Source organism: Mustela putorius, unplaced genomic scaffold (genome assembly GCF_011764305.1).
Source record: "Mustela putorius furo isolate JIRA1106 unplaced genomic scaffold, ASM1176430v1.1 tig00000589_pilon_pilon_pilon, whole genome shotgun sequence".
Classification (NCBI taxonomy): domain Eukaryota; kingdom Metazoa; phylum Chordata; class Mammalia; order Carnivora; family Mustelidae; genus Mustela; species Mustela putorius.
This window is the reverse complement of record NW_025421425.1, coordinates 2,551,479-2,569,600: the sequence shown is the minus strand read 5'-3', so window position 1 is coordinate 2,569,600 and position 18,122 is coordinate 2,551,479. Positions and strand designations below refer to the sequence as shown.

Below are 18,122 nucleotides of genomic sequence, written 5' to 3'. Positions count from 1 at the left end.
ATCCTATTGGGTCCCCGGGAGCCCCACCCTTCTCCCTGCATTTTTGTGGGTCTCCCTCCAGAGTGCCTTTGTTCAAACACTCCAGTCACTTGAATGACTTATTTCATCCAACAGGGTAATTAATGACGCTTGCCACAAGCTGGTAGTTATTAATTAAACCATTTGAGTGAGCCCCCCAAGGACACTTAACAGTCTGACTGAAAGCCAAACCTCCTATGGCTGTTTCAAAAAGAAACAAGTGCGGGAGATGACGAAAGTCCGGGATATGACGAAAGACGGTTCAGCGATGGGACAGAAGAGTCCAGGCCAGCGAGGGAACAGGAAAAGTGCTCTCTTTAATGAGACGAGGCCCGCTGGCCGCATGGTCGGAATCTAGCTGCCGAGAAGCGAAGAGCTGGTTCTGGCGCACAGCGTGCTTGCTTAATTAGGTGCTAGAACAAGCTGCTGGAGGCTCTCGGGCAAAAACAAGACAGAAAAGTGCCTCTCATTGTATGCTTTGCTAGTTATAAAATTAGTTCATTTTCCACCTTCTGTCTGGGCACTTGGGAGCCCACCAGTGGTTGTCAACACAGAGGGACAGCTTCTGGGGCTGAGGCTAAGCTGAGAGTGACCAGAGGAAGACCCTCCCCTACCGTGGCGTGGGAGGGACAGGGACAGAGCCCCCAGATCGCAGGCTGGGGTCAGTCTAACTGGCTCCCTTCGAAGCCCTTACTAGGAGGGCCAGCAGGCCAGCATGAAGGGGCGAGGACTCCCGCTCTGCTGACGCAGGGGCCACCCTAAGGAATATTCTGGAAACCCGGCTTGAATCTGACTGTTCTGATGTGTACTTACTCCCAGAAACAGAAGCTGCATTCTGGTCATGTCGGGTTTAGCCTTCTGTGCCCGGTTCTCTTTGTTTGAACGTCAGGGCGCTTGCGGGGCGTCTATCAGACCAAAACCATTTTGAGGTGCTGGAAATTTTAAGGGAATGTGATTTCCAGTTCTAAAAAGGTCATTCTGAAGACCTGCCTTTTGTGCGGCATCTCGGTGGCACCGTCGGTTAAGCGTCTGGCTCTTGTTTCAACTCAGGACGTGACCTCATGGCCGTGGGATCGAGCCCCGTGTCAGACTCTGACCTCAGCGTGGCGTCTGCGTGGGCTCCCCTTCTCCCTCTCCCTCCGCCCCTTCCCCTGCTCTTAATCCTTTCCAGGGTCTTCCAGGAAACATGGCAAAGAGCAGACCCCAGGACACACGAACCATACTGAGCTCCCGCTATGAGAAAAACTCAGAGCACACCCACATGCTGTAAGACAAGCTGTATTTGGTGCCGATGTTTTAAAAAAGCACTATTTGACATTAAAAAGTGTTCTTCTCTGTAATAATGGCCTCTGTCTTCGAAGGGTTCTTCTCGAGGCTTTCTAAACTTTCCTCTTCAGAATGAAGAAATCTGCAAGTCCTATCATGCCATTCTTTCTAGATTCTCTAGAATGGAAACAGATTAAGGCCCTTTTAGTCATTTCTTACAGCAAAACAATGCAATTTTTACGTAATGCAACATAATTTAAAGGTTTTACCTAGAAAAATTGATGATTTTCAATGTTTAATTATTAATTCTTACCTCCAAAAAATCAAGCATTCTGTTTTCTTGTACAAAAACGGGCATTTATTTCTAGGTGAAAAAATTGGGACCTATTTCTAGGTTCTTCCTCACTGACCACTCACATTTTTGTCACTACTGAAACAAAAGTATCCTTCTATTGGGAAATTTGGTCCAGCAAAACTCAAAGGACTGTCTTGAGTCTCTGAAACTTTGGTGTTGCCAACAGCATGTCTCTCGATTTTTCTTTTTTTATCTGCAGATACTTCTACTTCCTGAGAGATGGTGAGCATTAGTATATCTCTACTGCCAACATCCATGGATGTAAAAATACTGAACTCAAACAATATTCATCCTCTAGGTCGGCGGGGAAAACGAGAGCCATCTCGAGGGCTCATCCTTTCAAGGTAAAAGGATCATTCGAGGTTCTAACCCACATTTTGCCATAAACAGCAAGCACCTCTCACAGCCCCAGGGAAATCACAGGTGTCCAACAGTCTCCCGCTGTGGCCGCTTAGAGGGGAAGAACAGAATGCTGGAGAAGTCTGCCTGTCCCCTGACCCCTCGCTGTCCCAGGCAGGAGGACTTCCCGCCATGGCAGGCCCTACAGCTCTCCTCGGGCTGCAGGGGACAGGGGGCTTGCAGTGCCAGCTGTGCCAACGGCCCCTGGAAGCCCAGCGCGATAGATTTGCCCAGTTAAGGAAGAGCCATTGACCAGGAGCAGGGGACATCGGGCAGCAGGGCCAAGGGGGCGGGGTGTTCCAAAAGCACATGTGCGGTGCCTGAAGTGTGTTTGGGGGGCAGGGAGCTCGGCTGGCTTGAACCCCCCAGACCCGTGCGGTTGGAGTGCAGGGAGCCGGGGACCTGTGGAGTGCTAGGCAGAGGAGTGAGACTGCAGGAGGGCAGGCGTCGGACCCTGTGGGACCTCTGTGCGTCCCGTGTCGGTCCACCCCCAGAGGAGCAGAAGGGCGCGCAGGAGCCCACACCCCGCAAACACTCAGGGAACAAAGGTGTGAAGTCGCACCCTCCACCTGCGGGGCTGTTGAGATGTGCCTTCGAGCTTACTCTTTAACAGGCTGTGAGTTTAAACCACTGCACACAGTGGACTTAAGGATCAAGATTAATTCCGCATAAACTTTTCTCAAAGACGGGATAAAAAGAACCAGACTCCTGTCTGGCACTGCCCTGCATCACTCGTGAAGAAACGCTGCCTCCTGCCACTCGGCTTTCTTTAGCACAGCTTGGGGACATCCTGGGGACGCCTGGGGCGCAGTGTGTGTGGCTCTCCCTCCCCGCCAAGGCTGGATTACTTGCACCAAAGCCATCTGGGAGGAGAGAAAGGCCCTTCTCCAGTGGCCCATGCACAGGAACGCCAGGGCGGGCTCGTACTTACAGAGTGTCCTTTAAAGTGGCGAGATAGGTTTCCGTGTCCCCTTGGAGAATGTCCGAGTCCAACTTGGACAAGTAACGGTAGACGTAGGAGAAAGTCTCAAATGGAATGCGCGCCGGCCCGCCCTCGGGGTCAGCAGTGAGGATCTCACACAGGTGCTTCATCGAACTGTTCAACGACTGGAAAGACCACAAAGCGGGGACAGTTACCACCTAGAGTCACCACAGTGAGAGCGTAAGACACCAGCAGAATCAGCCCTTGGGTATGTTTCATGGAAATTCTCCAGCAGGCATGCTCTCAATCGACATGAACTAGGTTTACGTACACTTGCTGTAAGCGAAGAAATTGAAGTTTTCATCAAGATGCCTATGGCCTGAAAGTAATTTTAATCCACAGATTTCGTTTTATGTTAAAGTGGAAATGAGGAAGCACCCGTCTCCTTAACGATGAGCCCGGAGCCAGCCCAGAAGCCTCCAGCCCCTTCAGTGCTGGGACGGACCTGGGGCCACGGTGAGGGGCCGGGGTGCGTAGGCTCTAGGACAGATGGCCCGTGAGCTGTGCTGATGCCCACCTGCAATCAGGCTCCGTGCAGCCTCCACACGGGGCTGGCCCTGCTCTGGGCCGGATCTTGGTTCCCAAAAGTACTTGTTCCCCTGCCCCTTCTCTCTGTCGGGGTCAGTCACCCCACCACCCGGGCTGACACCTTGACCTTCAGCCCGAAAGCTGGTCCCTGGAGAAGCCATCCCACTCCCACAAGGCACAGGCTCAGAGAGCGGGGAGCCTCCCTCCAGGCCAGGAGGGCACGTGGACTGTGTCCAGTCCCTAGAGCTCTCACAAGAGCCTGCGGAGCCGGCCAGGCAGACGCATTCACATCTCATTCAGGGGCTCCCGGTGCAAATCAGGGCCCTTTGCCCCTGCAGAGAGCAGGCTGTTGAGATCTGGGGGCGGCCCTTAGAGGGAGGAGCGAGGAACACACAGGTGGGACAGGCCCAGAGGAGCGCTTCCCCCGTGGGGAGAGTCACGTGCAGACCTGCTTGACCGTGACTGTTGGGAGGGGAACGAACCCGACAACCTTAGGGACGTGCAGATGGCTGGAACCAGAGTTCCTATCCCGACGTGCCCGCGGGACGGGAGTCCGGGTGCTGCTTAGCTGGGTCATCTAGGGCTCCGGTCGGGCTGGGGGTTCCGGTCGGGCTGGTGGCCAGGGTTTGGGCCGCCTCCAGAGGCTTGACTGGAGACGGACCTGCTCCCGCCCTCACTGAATTTGCTGGCAGATGCCGGACACATGGCAGGGGCTTCCCCAGGAAGTCCACCGGCCCGGGCAGCCCCACTCCCAGCTCCCGACACCCCACGCAGGGGCAGGCCACGGAGGGACGGAGGGACGGCGGGCTCCGACTCTGGGGGGTCTGGCCGCCTGCCTGTTGTGCTCACGGCCAAATCCTCCGCTCTCAGGAGAGGAGCCGGCACAAAGCCAGGGCGGGCTCGTACTTACAGAGTGTCCTTTAAAGTGGCGAGATAGGTTTCCGCACTCAGCAAATATTTGGGGAGGAAAGAAGAAAAAGGGGGGGGGGAGGAAGGATATGGACAACTCTGAAACGCAAGCAGGGGTCCCAGTCTTTGCAGGGACCTTACGCTCGGTTCATCTGACCAGAGACTGTGAAGAAAAATTAAAGAGCTCGGAGGCCGCGTCTGCCACCAGCCACGCAGAGGCCGCAGAGGCCGGGGATGAAGGAGGCAGAAGCGGTGGCTGTTGTGTTGACAGATGGACCAGATTCCCACGAAACAGAAACCCCGCGCGGAGAAGGGAGCAGGCAGTGAGCCTCTGTAAGTTCCCCCTCCTGCACTTTGCTTCTCCGTCTCCTCCTCTTTTTGAAGGTTTTTTTGTTTGTTTGTTTGTTTTAAGCATAAAGATCTGGGTGCCTGAGTGACTCGGTCGGTTCAGCATCCAACTCTTGATTTTGGCTCAGGTCCTGATCTCAGGGTTGGGAGATGGAGCCCCGCATTAGGTTCCACACTCAGTGAAAAGTCGGCTTGAGACTGTCTCTCCCTCCGCGCCCCCTCCCCGCCCCTCTAAAACACAACCACAGCATAAAGATGAACGCTAAGTTGCCACGTTACTCGCCAGTGTACCTCCAAGCTACCCAGCCAACGTGGGGACACAGAGGCTTCTCCCCATTCCGGCCCGGACGCCCCAGGGCTGTCTGCACTAGGGGCAGGAGTGGGGGGGCAGGTCAGGGCAGAGCTGACACCCCCACTTCTGACACCTCCCTGCTCACCCTTCCCCCAACCCTACCCCCAAACGCAGACATGGTCAGTGAACCAGAGAAGACCCCGGACGGCCTGGCTGCAGACCCCACAGCCCAGAGCAGATACGACTGTCGAGCTGGCCCAGCTAGGGGACAGGCTAGGACCACACACCGACCAGCAAGGATGAGAAACAGTAGAGGAAAGGAGGGACAGGGATGCTGCTTTCCTGTCCCTTCCCCAGCGCAGTCCAGAAGGTGACCGAATGTCTCCACCTAGTGTCCCACATAACACATGGACAAGAAACCCTGTCTCTTGCTCTGGGTTGGTCTTAAATCCAGCACTTACTTTCACGACTGGGGAAGTAAATATTACAAAGACGGATCCCCAAAATATGAAATATCCTTTCTCACCACTGCTAAAATCTAAATTTCACAGCTAAGTTTAAAGGCACAAACCATAAACGTTGGTTCTAATCTTAGCTACTCATTTCACAGTATTAAAAATCTTGCTTTCGCAGAGCTCCCGATGAACAAAGCGCTGCGACATTATCTTCCGTAGGCACGTCTGTCTCTGTACTCCCCCCCCCAACACCCCACTCCCCCGGTTAACGTGTGAGCTCCGCTTCGCCCCAGGATAGTCCCCGGCACAAACCAGCCCAGGGCGCCGGTCCTCTCTGCCGCTGACGCAAACCGCGCTTTTGGGCACTTGCGTGACTCCCTACGCAGCAATGAGCCAGCACCCGGCTTTCCTGGGGCTTCACTGGCTCTCGCGGGGGCCATTAATGGAACCAGTCAAAGGTGGTCTCTTCTCAGAGTGGCTCATACACAGCGGAGGCAATGAACGACCTACTGCTGTCTGCAGTGATGCAGAGGGAGACGGAAAGCTAACCGGGAGCGAATACAAATTCCAGAAGATCGTGAACCACAGACTTCTCTCCGCATGAAATTAAAACCCCTGAAAATTAAATACTGTATTTCTTGGGGTACGTATGCGGCCCACGGGAAGCAGGAGATTTTGGAAGGCGTTTGCTTCAGGCCGGGGAGATGGGGGGGGGGGGGTCAGAGGAAGAGCACTCGGTCATGACCTTGGGTCCGTGATCATGTGGTGTCCACTGGGGTTTCCTACACCAAGTGACTTCTAAAAACTAAAATGGGAGCTGAGTGTGCACCAGGAAGCGAGGACTGTGAATTTTCCAGCTATGTTCTCTGCGGTCCAAAGACAGGAGGGAGGGGGTGAAACCAGCACCCGGCTCTGCAGCTAAGGGGGCCACCTCTAAAACCCCTTCTTTGCAAGTGGAAAGCAGTAACACTTCCTTCCCTACGTCCCAGTGTCTCTCACAGAGACTCGGACACCGGAGCCGAAGAGAGAGCTTCCAGATTCCCAAAGAAGTCCTGCCAAACAATTTAACAAGATGGGACACAATAGATATTGGTGAGGCTGTGGAGAAAGGGGAGCCTCTTACACTGTTGGTGGGATCGCAAGCTGCGGCGGCCACTCTGGAGAACAGGATGGAGGGTCCTCAAAAAGTTGAAAATAGAGCTACCCTACAACCCAGCAACCACACGACTGGGTATTTACCCCAAAGATACAGATGTCGTGAAAAGAAGGGGCACCTGCACCCCAATGTTCATAGCAGCAATGGCCACCACAGGATCTCCCTCAGCAGATGAATGGAGAGAGATGTGGCCCACACATGCAGTGGAGCAGCACTCGGCCGTCAGAAAGGATGCACCCCCGCCACTTGCACTGACATGGACGGCACCGGAGGGATGACGCTGAGTGAAGTAAGTCCAGCAGAGAAAGACAATTCTCACATGGCGTCACTCATCTGTGGGACATAAGGAATAGCGCGGAGGACCACGGGGCAAGGGAGGGAAATCTGAAGGGGGAGAGATCAGAGAGCGAGAGGAACCACGAGAGACTGTGGACCCCAGGAAACGAACCGAGGGTCTCAGAGGGAAGGGGGAGTGGGGAGAGGGGGTGACAGGGTGATGGGCTTTAAGGAGGGCACGTGATCTGATGAGCACTGCCTGTTACACGTAACTAATGAATCGCTGAACACGTCAAAAACTAAAGATGTGCTACACTGTGGCGAACTGAACATCAAAAAGAAGGAGGGGGAGGAGAAGTTCTGTCAAATCTTCACCCTCCGGCCCTTCCCTCCTCACCCCTCCCTGGTTCAGAGACTCCTCGCCTTGGGAACTGGAAGGTTATCTCTGTCTTCATTCCCAAGGGTCAGCCTTCAACATCCTCAAAGCTGCACTGTATATGTTAGCTACCAACCGTATATTTTAACTCAAATATACAACAATGTTACACCTCTTCCCATAGATGAGGAAAACAGAGTATCTGTTTCCCAAATGCTGTGTAGTTCAATAAAAAGTCAACAATGCTTTCTCTTCTAACACCTAAATGCATTGTCATAGTATCTCTGTATTTTATCCACTGTTAACCATTTTAAAATTGAAGCACTCCTAAGCATTTAACTTCTGCAAATTAAAATAACTATAAGCCTATGGGGCACTTGGGTGGCTCAACCGGTTAAGCACCTGCCTTTGGCTCAGGTCACAATCCCAGGGTCGGGATCAAGCCCTGTGTTGGGCTCCTTGCTCAGCAGCAAGTCTGCTTCTCCTTCTGCAGCTTTCTTGCTCTCTCTCTATCCCAAACAAATAAATAAATAAATTTTAAAGATTTTATTTATTCCTTTGATAGAGACAGCACAAGCAGGAGAGGCAGAGGCAGAGGGAGAAGGAGAAGCAGACTCCCCGCTGAGCTAGGACACCCCCCACTCCCCCGCAATGCAGAGCTCCATCCCAGGACCCTGAGATCATGACCTGGACCAAAGGTAGACACTTAACCATCTGAGCCACCCAAGTGCCCCATAAATAAAATCTTAAAAAAAAAAAAAAAAAATGTAAGCCTAGAAATACAAGAGACGCCTGAAAAAGAATTGCTTCTCCCTGACAAAGTTACTAAAGTAATGAAAGTGTTTCCTTTGGTTACAGAAACACCCACAGTACTTTTTTTTTTTTTTTTTAGTAAGATCTTATTTATTAATTTGACAGAGACAGAGAGATCACAAGTGGGCAGAGAGGCAGGTAGAGAGTTGGAGGGCGAAGCAGGCTCCCCACTGAGCAGAGTCTGATGCGGGACTCGATCCCAGGACCCTGAGATTGTGACCTGAGCCAAAGGCAGGGGCTTTAACCCACTGAGCCACCCAGGAGCCCCCACCTACAGTACTTTTAAGCCAGGCCATGATCACACAGAATTACTCAGAACGCGACTGGAAGGTACGTACCCCACCAAGCATGCTGCATCCAAGGGCTAAAAATTTTATCCACTCGATTTTGTCTTTGCAAGGATCCAGCTGCAACAGCGCTCGGAAGTTCTCTACCGGCAGGCACAGGTTCTTCCATTTCTCCTCGAGATCCGCTAGTTCCACATACCGCTTGTGGCTGCACTGTAGCGAAAACACAGTGAGGACCACAGTTGCAAGTTTTTCAGTCTATAAATATATATATATTTTTTAAGTTTTAGAAACCTGGAAAATAATATAATGCTTATGAATAGTTCAACATACCCCAGTGCCCAACCGCACGCAGGGAACAGACAGACTCTGGATTCACAACACGGTCAGCCCCGGGAGAGCAGGGCGGGAAGGGGTGCGGCGGGAGGGGCGCAGGGCAGGGAGGCCGCAGCAAGCGGACATTGGCCTGTTTTACTTCTCCAAAGGAAAAAGCAAATGGGGCCTGATGTTATGGCTGAGTGACCCGGGCCCACAGACCGGACATAGGATTCTGGGCTGTCTGTGCGAAACACCTCACCACAAAAAATAAGCATCAAGAAATAAAAACATTTAAAATCCAATCTGCTGAAAGTGCTCATGGATAAGTGGAAGAAATCTTAAAAATGAAAATAAATTCACTTCTTCCATTATTTTAAACAACCTGTGAAAATTGGTCACGATGGCGATCTGCTAATAGCATTCTCTGTGAAAAGCTTGGAGCAGTTTTAGTGTGTTTTTTTCCCCCAAGCTACCCCTTCCGATGGTTATTCGTTTTCCCTTTAGAGAAAACTGGAATAATCCCCTTTTCAGAAGTCAGTGCATCACACACACACGGTCGGTCGGAATGTATAATGGGGACAAACCACTTTAAAGCTCACCAGCCCAGCCACTGGGAAGGCCAGGCCCGCCGGGTGACCCAGTCCCTACCGACTTGTTGCTCCACAAGCAGGGTGGAGGGGCGGGTGAGGGCGGCCCCGGCTCTGGGGCAAGGCCCCGCGGGCAAGGATCTCGCCCACGCCCAGGCACTGGGGACCCCACTGTGTACCAGACGCCAAAGAGCAGTCCGTCGTTCACAAGAAGGTGACGGCAGATGGTTTCGTTAGCGCGTACACAATGTTTGTAAGCCTGTTTCCAGAGGGGACTTGCAGCCCCCATTTGGGGCAGACTTTCAGTCGGGCAGCCTCTAGGGTTTTAACTGGGTATTTAAAAGCAACTACATGTCACTTGCTGACAATCTGATCGTGAATAGGTCTTTTGGGTTCTTCACACTAGAGAGAGGCACTGAAGCAGCAGATTCCTGCTCTGGAAGGAAGCCAGCAGGTGTGCCCCCGGGGAGAGAGGCCTTGCGAGGGGAGCCGGCGCGCCTGTCCCCTGTCCCTGCGGCGGCCGCTTCATCTGGTGAAGCCGACGCAGAACAGAGACGCTCCCCTCTTACCTGCTTGTGCAAAACTTTCAGGAGTCCTTGTGTCAGGCCCGTGTCTGTTTTCTGAGTGGCCACGGGCATCTCGATTCTGTCCTTGACGGGAAGCGGATCTCCTCTGGACAAAGCTGAGAAATACCTAAGAGCAAGAGACACGTCTGAGGCACGTCAGCACCCAGAAATCACGGGAGATCGCGTGGTTTCCTAAAGGAGCTGTGAGAGTGACAGTGCCCGGAGCTACGAGCGTGACTCCAGGGACACCGGAGTCCGAAGGCCGGGCTGTGGCTCCGGCTCCTCCGCTCAGCTCTCCAACTTAACCTTCTCTGCGTGCCTCAGTTTCTCTTGTCTGCAAAGCCGACAATGGCGGCCCCTGTCACAGGGTTCCGAGGAGCAGTGAGCTCAAGCTGCCTACGGACCGAGCCATGGTGGGGAGTGGGAGGGAGAGGGGGCTCCCGAAACACGGGCTCTTCTTATCAAGCCCACGCTAGGAGCGGTCCTGGAAGGCTGGGAAAGGAGACAGGAGACTCAGGATGGCAATGACCCAAGGGCAAGGTCATGGTCTAGTCATTCTACTTTGACAATTAGTGTTTGGTCTTCCCTGCTATTGGCCTTGCTGCTTTCCAAGGGGGATGACTTCAACCATCTCTGTTTAACCCTACGGGGCCCAGGGGAAGGGAAGTCACCTGTCTGCCCTGCCGGCGACCAACTGCCCACTCCGCAACACCAGATGCCACCCCTCCCCCACGCTTCACTTTTCCTGCCTGGTATTCTTTTTAGTAATTTTATTCAGCATTTTTTCCCCTTAATTGTTCCTTTCTGGGATACAGATATTGGAGCTGATGTTGGGGCTGGAGGCAGGCATGGAAAGAGCACCGGGCAGCAAGTCAGGAGGGGGCACAAGCAGCTTCTGGTGGGTGGGGACGGGGAGAGGGCGCCAGGCACGCCGGACGGGGCCGGCTGCTGCAGCCGCATCATTGGCCACTCTAATGACTAACACAGGGCGCCTGGGTGGCTCCGTGGGTGAGGCCGCTGCCTTCGGCTCAGGTCATGATCTCAGGGTCCTGGGATCGAGTCCCGCATCGGGACTCTCTGCTCAGCGGGGAGTCTGCTTCCTCCTCTCTCTCTCTCTGCCTGCCTCTCTGCCTACTTGTGATCTCTCTGTCAAATAAATAAATAAAATAAAAAATTTTTTAAAAAATGACTAACACAACCCCGGGGCCACAGGCCATAGTGTAAGAGACATGAATAATTAGAAACATCTCTGGTTATGTAACACAGGTAGCTGTTGATAGATATTTGAGAGGCAAAAAGAAATGTTACACCGCATCGCCTTTTCTCTCTCCATCCAGATTTTGTTGACTTAACAGGTTGAGGGAAAGTCAAACCAAAGGCAGCAGTGTGGGAGATGGGGAACAGAAGATCTGAGGTGACAGGGGCAGGGAGCGCCATGGGGGCTTCCTGTTACCATATTGTTCCTAAGTAAGATTTTCACCTCTTCTGGGGACTTTATTCCTCCTCCTCACCGATCAAACCACAGCATCTAAAGCAGTGGTTCCCAATAATTCTCTCACCCCCTCCGCAGGAAGGCGCTGGCAATTTCTGGAGACATTTTTGGTTTTCACAGTGCTACTGGCCTCTTGTGGGACAGGTCAGGATGCTAACAGTCCTATTGTGCCCAGACACAGCCATCTTCCCCACACACACGCCCTCCCCCGCAAGCAATTATCTTGTCCAAAGTGTCAACAGTGTCAAGGCTGAGGAAGCCTGCATTAGGGGTGAGCCCCCCCCCCCCGCCTGCCACCCCTTCCCGTGCTAATTCCCCGGGGCCCATGGGAACAAGAAGCAGCCTTTACACTGGACCAGTTTTCACTCCAGTCACACTGCAGGAGGCACCTGGGACAGAACACAGTACATCCTAGCTGGGGTGGTCGCAGCAGACAACGGGGGAGGGGGGTGGGGGGAGTGCAGACGCGAAGAGGTTAACCCGCAAGTTCCTGGAGATTCCGGCAGCAGGCACCTTCCTGTGATTCCCGGTTCTCTGCTTTGTTTGGAGGGTTTTTTTGTTTTTTGTTTCTTTCTTCTTGTCACCGCCCCTTTGTTGGGATGTTCTTCTTCCAGGAATGCCCTTGCCTTGTCTCAAAGACCAATTCACCCTCTTCTGAGCCACATTCCTTTCTAAAAGATTCTCTTTTGTGGCATCTGAGTCCATGTCACACACACCGCATAGTGAATAATGCTTTTCTCCTAAACTCCAAAATTGCTCTTCAGAGAAATTAGGTGCACGGAGAAATTCGGTGCATGGAACATCCAGAAAGCTCTCAACTAAGCCTTTTAATTTAAAGTGAAACTTAAGTTAAAATAATTTATGTCCCAAGAAGGGAAAAAAAAATGATTCAATCTTGGAATGTTCCGTCGACTACCAACTGTCATGTGACCCATCTTTACTGACTCTTGGATGGTGGCTAAAACCGGAGCCTATCATTTTTTGGGCAAGAACCTTGAGAGAATCAGAAGCAACTGACAGAAGTGTTTGTCGTAAGACAACACTGGATTGATGAGTAGCCTTATGTGAGGGGCTCAAGAAGGGCCCCAAAGACATCCAGGCCCTAATCCTGAAGACCGTGGACCTTATTTTGCACAGTGACGGGGACTTTGTAGATGGGAAAGAGGATTTGGAGATGCGAAAATGATCCTGAATTGTTTTGATGAGTCCTAAGTGCACTCATCAGTATCCTTGGATGAGGGAGTCAGAGAGAGAGAGACTTGAAGATGCCACGTCACTGGCCTTAAAGATGGAGGAAGGGGCCAGGACCCAAAGAATACAAGGAATGCCGCTCTGGAAGCTGGAAAAGGCAAGCAAGAGACTGGATTCGCCCTAGAGCCTCCGGAGAGAAGCCCTGACAACTCGACTTTAGCCAAAGTCGGGTGAAACTGATTTTGGACTTTGGGCCTTGGGAGCCGTAAAGAGAACACACGCCTGTTGTTTTAATCCTTTAGCTTCTATGGTTGTTAGAGTCGCCACAGGAAACCAATGCACCTTGCTTATACAGTTTAGAGAAGGTCGGTGAAATCTAACTTGCTAGTTACTAAAACATTTTTTTTTTAAGATTTTATTTATTTGACAGAGAGAGTGTGCGCAAGCAGGCGGCAGCGGCAGGCCGAAGGAGAAGCAGGCTGCCCGCTGAGCACAGAGCCCAGTGCAGTGGGGCTGCGGGGGTGCCTGGTGCGGGGATGCGGGGCTCGATTCTCAGACCCAGGGATCATGACCTGAGCTGAAGGCAGATGCTTCACCAACCACCCAGGCGCCCCAAAACATTTAATTTTATACTGGTTCATGAGATCCTGAAATTGAGTTTCTAAGTCTGTCTACTCAAAAGGGGCAAAGAGCTCTCCTTTCAAAACTAAATGGGTTTATTTTAAGGGTTCTAAGGTCTGTTGACTTTGTAACCTTAAAATTATGGATGTCTGTTCCTGAAAATAGTTAGGATGTTTGTTACAAGAAACACTGAAGCCTCCTTCGCCTTCTTAAGCTGGGCGACGTTTAACCTTACAGCGGTCTCGGGATAATTATCCCGAGGTGACCTCGGTCGTCTTGGTTCTAGCAAACTCAAGCAGACACCGAACCCCGGGAGGGTTTTCTGGGGTGAGGAACTTAGCCTTACACGGTTCCTTCTTATAAAAATCATTTTAGAAATAAAGCCAAGGGACTGGAGTGGGTTGATTCTGTCACACAAGCCAGCACTTTCCGCCCCACGCAGTTGCTGTCAGGCGTCAGAGTAAGCACCGCTCCCGGCCACGGGGCTGTGGTCATTCCGGGGAAGGGCAGCCGACGCGGTGCTTGCTAGACGGGTGCTCGGGGGCGGACGCCAGCGGAGCGCGGAGCAGCGCTGCAGGGCGAGGCCGGCGGCCCCCGAGGCGCTTACCCCGCGGACCACTGCAGCACGTCGGCGGGCTGGGTGCGGATCGCGGCCTTCGTGAACTGCTTCAGGATGTCCGGCAGCTCCGGGGGAATGTGGATCTGCTGCGCGCAGAACATGGTGTCGGGAAGCGGCATCGCTCTCCGCAGACCGGGACCAGGCTGGGAAGAATCACGGTGTGCTGCGTGGAGGGGGAGGACGGGCCCGTGAGCCTCGGGGCGCGGGCGCTCGGGGGCGGGGCCGCCCAGCCTCCCCCGGATTTGGAGCCCCGAGGGGGAACCCGGGGTTGTGGCAGGGCCCGGCCCCCGGGCCTGGGGGCGGGCCAAGAGGCCGGCTTCGCGCGGTCCGGGCGGCCGGCCGGGGCTCTCACCCGCTCCTCCTCGGGCTCCTCGGAAAGTGAGGGCCAACTGCCCCCGCCAGCCACCGCCCGGAAGCGCCCGCGGCAATTGTTACACCGACGTATCCAGGCAACCGGGACGCCGGAGGGCCCCGCCCCTTGGCTCCGCGCAGGCGCACCCGCCTCGGGCCGAGGCCCGGCGATCGCCGGCACGGGCCTGGGAGGCAATGCGCTTGCGCAGTGTGGCTCCCGCCCTCCGTCCCCCACCTTCCCCCCCCACCCCGCCACGACCTGGTAGTAAAGGGCTGCAGGAGCTGAACGTTTCACTGAGAAAAGGACCTTTTGATCGATTCCCCACTGCCAACTGTGAGGGGCGAACAAAGGACCCCCCCCCCCGCTTCCCCTTGCTCTGGCTACGTTAAGCTTAAGGACGAAATGACTCGGTCGTCCTCGGAAGGAAGCCGTTATACCCCTGGGCCGGTCGGTGCAGGTGGCACGAGCCCCCTCCCTCCGCAAGAAGGAACCGGCCCTCCTTCCTCCGCGGCCTCGCTCGTCCTGCACGAGCCCCTGCCGGTGAAGCAAAGCGTCCCGGTGCCCAGACCTTCACCCGCGTTCTCAGTGCCCGCCCTTTCTTCCGATGTAAGAGCCACTGAAGAGTTCGGACCGTGGGCGATTTTCAGCTCGAGGAAGATTGTTTCACTTGTTCTCCGAAGACAGACACAATGGTTGAACCTGATTGCGTCTTGAAGGACATAAGCCGCGTCTTCTGCTACAATAGCTTTGGGTCGAATGGGAGAGAACTGCTCGGTTCTGGTGGATCCTGACCAGGGCAGCAAACGAAGCGTCGATCATGGCTGTGGCTGCCCTCGAACCCACTCAATGAGTGAAGCCCTGAAGCCCGCCTTCCCCTGCTCACCTCCAGCCAGAAGATGGAGAACTAGAACGAGTTACTGCCAGGAGGAGTCCAGGACAAGTCCCCGGAGGCACCACCCCCAAGCATGACTCCGAATTAACAGCACTAGCAAAACCTGAAAGCAGTCACCATTTAATGCTGCTACAATATGGGAAAACAAAGAATCTCATACAGTGATGAGAGAAGAGTATTAGTACATTTGGGGGACTATTCGGCACTATATTTTGATGACTTACAGAATACTAGCCTGAGTATATATAATGTGGACAAAAATGTTTACTAAAGCACATAGTAAAATGGGTAAATTCTTTCAGGAAACTTAAATCATAATCTTATCCACACAACAGAATTCAGCCAGAATTTTATGAGGTAGCTACTTAAGTATTGCCATAAAAAGATGTTCATGAACTATAAAGCGAAAAAAAGCACCCCACAGAGCAGAGTCCGTGAATGTATGTTTGCCCACAGCGTGGAAGCAAACACTAAACTCCTGACAGTGGTTACTTCTGGAGAATGGCACATGACTTGCAGGTTTTATTTTAACCATATATACATTATTTTGATTCTGATTCATCCATTTATTTATTCAACAGTATTGAATGTTAAGTATGTCCCAAGAATTGTTCTGTAATATAGTAGTAATCCCCAAATAGTTAAAAAAAAAAATCTTTGAAGCTTACATTTAAGTAGGGGAAAAGATACAAATATAAGTAGGACAAGAAAACCATGATATCTTAAAACATATGATAAGACACAGCAGAAGAGTCAGGAATGCCCCAGTTCCTGCAATTTTAGATAAGCCTAAGAAGGACACTTCAGTACAAAATGAACAGCCTAGATGAAGAACATTAAGGTGCAGCAAGTGCAAAGGCCCTGAGGTTTGACCTGTTCTGGAAGCAAAGAGGCTTGCCTGGAGCACAGGAAGGTGATTGTGAACTTGGGACTCTCAAGTGTGGTGGTTAGCTCTCTGAGTAGAGGACTATTGTGATCTTAGATCTGAACATGATCACTCTGGATCCCATGTTGAAAATAACTGGAATAAAGGGAAGAGAGCCCGGGCATAGGCCGGGAGCTCAGAGGCCGGGCGCTCAGGAGAAACTGCCAGTGGCCTGGACAGGAGAGAGACGATGGTGCTTTGCGCCAGGAAGGTGGCAGAAGAGGGTGCAACATAGCCGGAATCCAATTCATTTGGAAGACTTGCTGTCCGACTTTATGGGAAGTGGGGGAGAAAAACAAGTGCCAAAGGTATTACCAACATTTTAAATTTAGCAACTTGAATCCATCCAATTGCTTATCAACTGAAATGGGGACATTTGAGAAAATAGCTTTGGGTAAGAGCATCATGAGTTGTTTTGGGCCTGCTAAGTTTGAGATTTCTGGAAGCGTCTACACAGGCGTGCAGACATGCCTGGAGTAAATAAATACGTGAGTGATCAGCATAGAGATGGCCTTTAAGACCATGAGAGTGAGTGAGATCACCGAGTTAATGGGTGTCAGTAGAACAGAGGTCCCCGCTGGGCTGGGCTGACAGGAGAGGAGGGTCAGCGATGGAGTCTGGAAAGGAGAATCCAGACAGGCAGGCAGGAAATGGGGGGAACGCTGTGTCCTGACAACCAGGAAAATGGTTTCACTGAAGAGAGGAGCCACCCATTTCAGGCGAGAGCTGAGAAGGAACCACGTCAATTAGCGGTGGCCAATTTGTGACTTACAGGAGCAGTTCCAGAGGACAGTGGAGCAAACACCTGATTGTAGCAGGCCTGGAAAAGGAGAGGAGAAACTGGAAAGAGTGAGTACAGAGAACTGTTTGAAGGGCTTTGTTGGAAAGGAACGTGAAATGGAACGGTTGAAGGAGTTAGTGGGGTGGAGATTTTCCCAAATGACGCAACATCTGAAATGATGGCAACGACCCGACAGCACTATGAGGGAGAGGGGGAAGTGCAGAGCGGTACTTCGAGGCAGCGGAGTCCTGTGGCCTAGTGAGCGTGCGCAGGGTGGGGGACCCAGGGATCGCACATGGGCCCGGGGGCAGTGTGCAATCAGAGCGCGCTCGCTGGAGGCGATGTGCGCAGCCTGCACAGCCTGGTGAGCGCGTGGGCACAGGTGCAGGTAAGACGGCAAATACGACGATGTGAACCTGTGAAGACTTGTTATTGCTTTGTCTTCTGGTGAGACAGAAATGAACTCAGCAGCCAAAAGTGAGAGAGAAGGGGCACTCTGAAGAAAGATAAAGTATGAAATGATCCCTTAAAGAGCATGTAATAGCTGGTATTCCTTTTTGAAACTGGGATGTAACTAACATGCAATGAACTGCACAACCTTAAAATGTACAATTTAATATATGTGTGCATGTCAAACCAGAAGCACATCGAGATAACGAATACATCAATCCATGTCTTTATGCCCCCTTTGAAATCCCTCCGAGCCCCTTCCCACCGATTGGTAGGTCTGCTTTCCCTTAGCACTGAGACTTGTCCATGCTGCGTTTATCAAGTTATTTATTTATTTTTACTATTGCTGAGCAGTATCTCATTGCATGATCATTTGTTTATTCACCTGCCGATGGGCGTGTGGACTGTTTCCAGCCTTGAGCGATTACAAGCTACAAGGAACGTTCATGTATGAGTCATCGTATGGACTGACTTCTTGCTTGGTCAGTAACTAGGAGTGCGAAGGACTCACTGTAATGGTTTCAAAACTGCCCAGCATTTCCCAAAGGAGTTTATACCACTTGACTTTCCCTCCAGGAGAGGGTAAGAGTTCCAGTTCCTCACATCCTCACCGACACACAGCGTAGTATTTTTAATTTTAGTCGTTCTAACAGGTGATGGTAACCTGTGGTTTTAATTTGTATCTTCCTAACGGCTGGTTACATTAACAGCTAGCTTTTCACGTGCCTACTTGCCATTTGTGTGTCCTCTTTAATGAAGTGTTTAAATATCTTACTCATTTTTTTAAAATGGGCAAATGGATCTTCTTAAAACTACTGAGTTTTGAGACGTGTCTATTCTGAATGCATGTCTATTATCCGAAATGTCT

The 18,122-nt window shown here is 52.1% G+C and overlaps 1 protein-coding gene across 1 annotated transcript; it reads right to left on the bottom strand.

The window, feature by feature from the left end:
• Window positions 1-1,280: 1,280 nt before the first annotated feature.
• Window positions 1,281-14,322, bottom strand: ROPN1L (rhophilin associated tail protein 1 like). The gene is made up of 6 exons (XM_045082018.1): window positions 14,207-14,322; window positions 13,843-14,017; window positions 9,935-10,058; window positions 8,512-8,673; window positions 2,970-3,145; window positions 1,281-1,461 (listed from the first exon to the last, which is right to left on the bottom strand). Exons 2-6 carry the CDS (start codon window positions 13,971-13,973, stop codon window positions 1,398-1,400), a joined length of 657 nt encoding a protein of 218 aa, XP_044937953.1. The 5' UTR covers window positions 13,974-14,017; window positions 14,207-14,322; the 3' UTR covers window positions 1,281-1,397.
• Between the last annotated feature and the right edge of the window lie 3,800 nt (window positions 14,323-18,122).

What these genes read in the sequence shown, in the direction of transcription:
- ROPN1L (XM_045082018.1), bottom strand. Translation starts at nt 13,973, where the DNA reads ATGCCGCTTCCCGACACCATGTTCTGCGCGCAGCAGATCCACATTCCC. An exon ending in GATGCAGCATGCTTGGTGGG is followed by an intron (nt 3,146 to 8,511) that starts GTACGTACCTTC and finishes TGGTCTTTCCAG; the next exon opens with TCGTTGAACAGTTCGATGAA. An exon ending in GCCACTTTAAAGGACACTCT is followed by an intron (nt 1,462 to 2,969) that starts GTAAGTACGAGC and finishes TTTCCATTCTAG; the next exon opens with AGAATCTAGAAAGAATGGCA.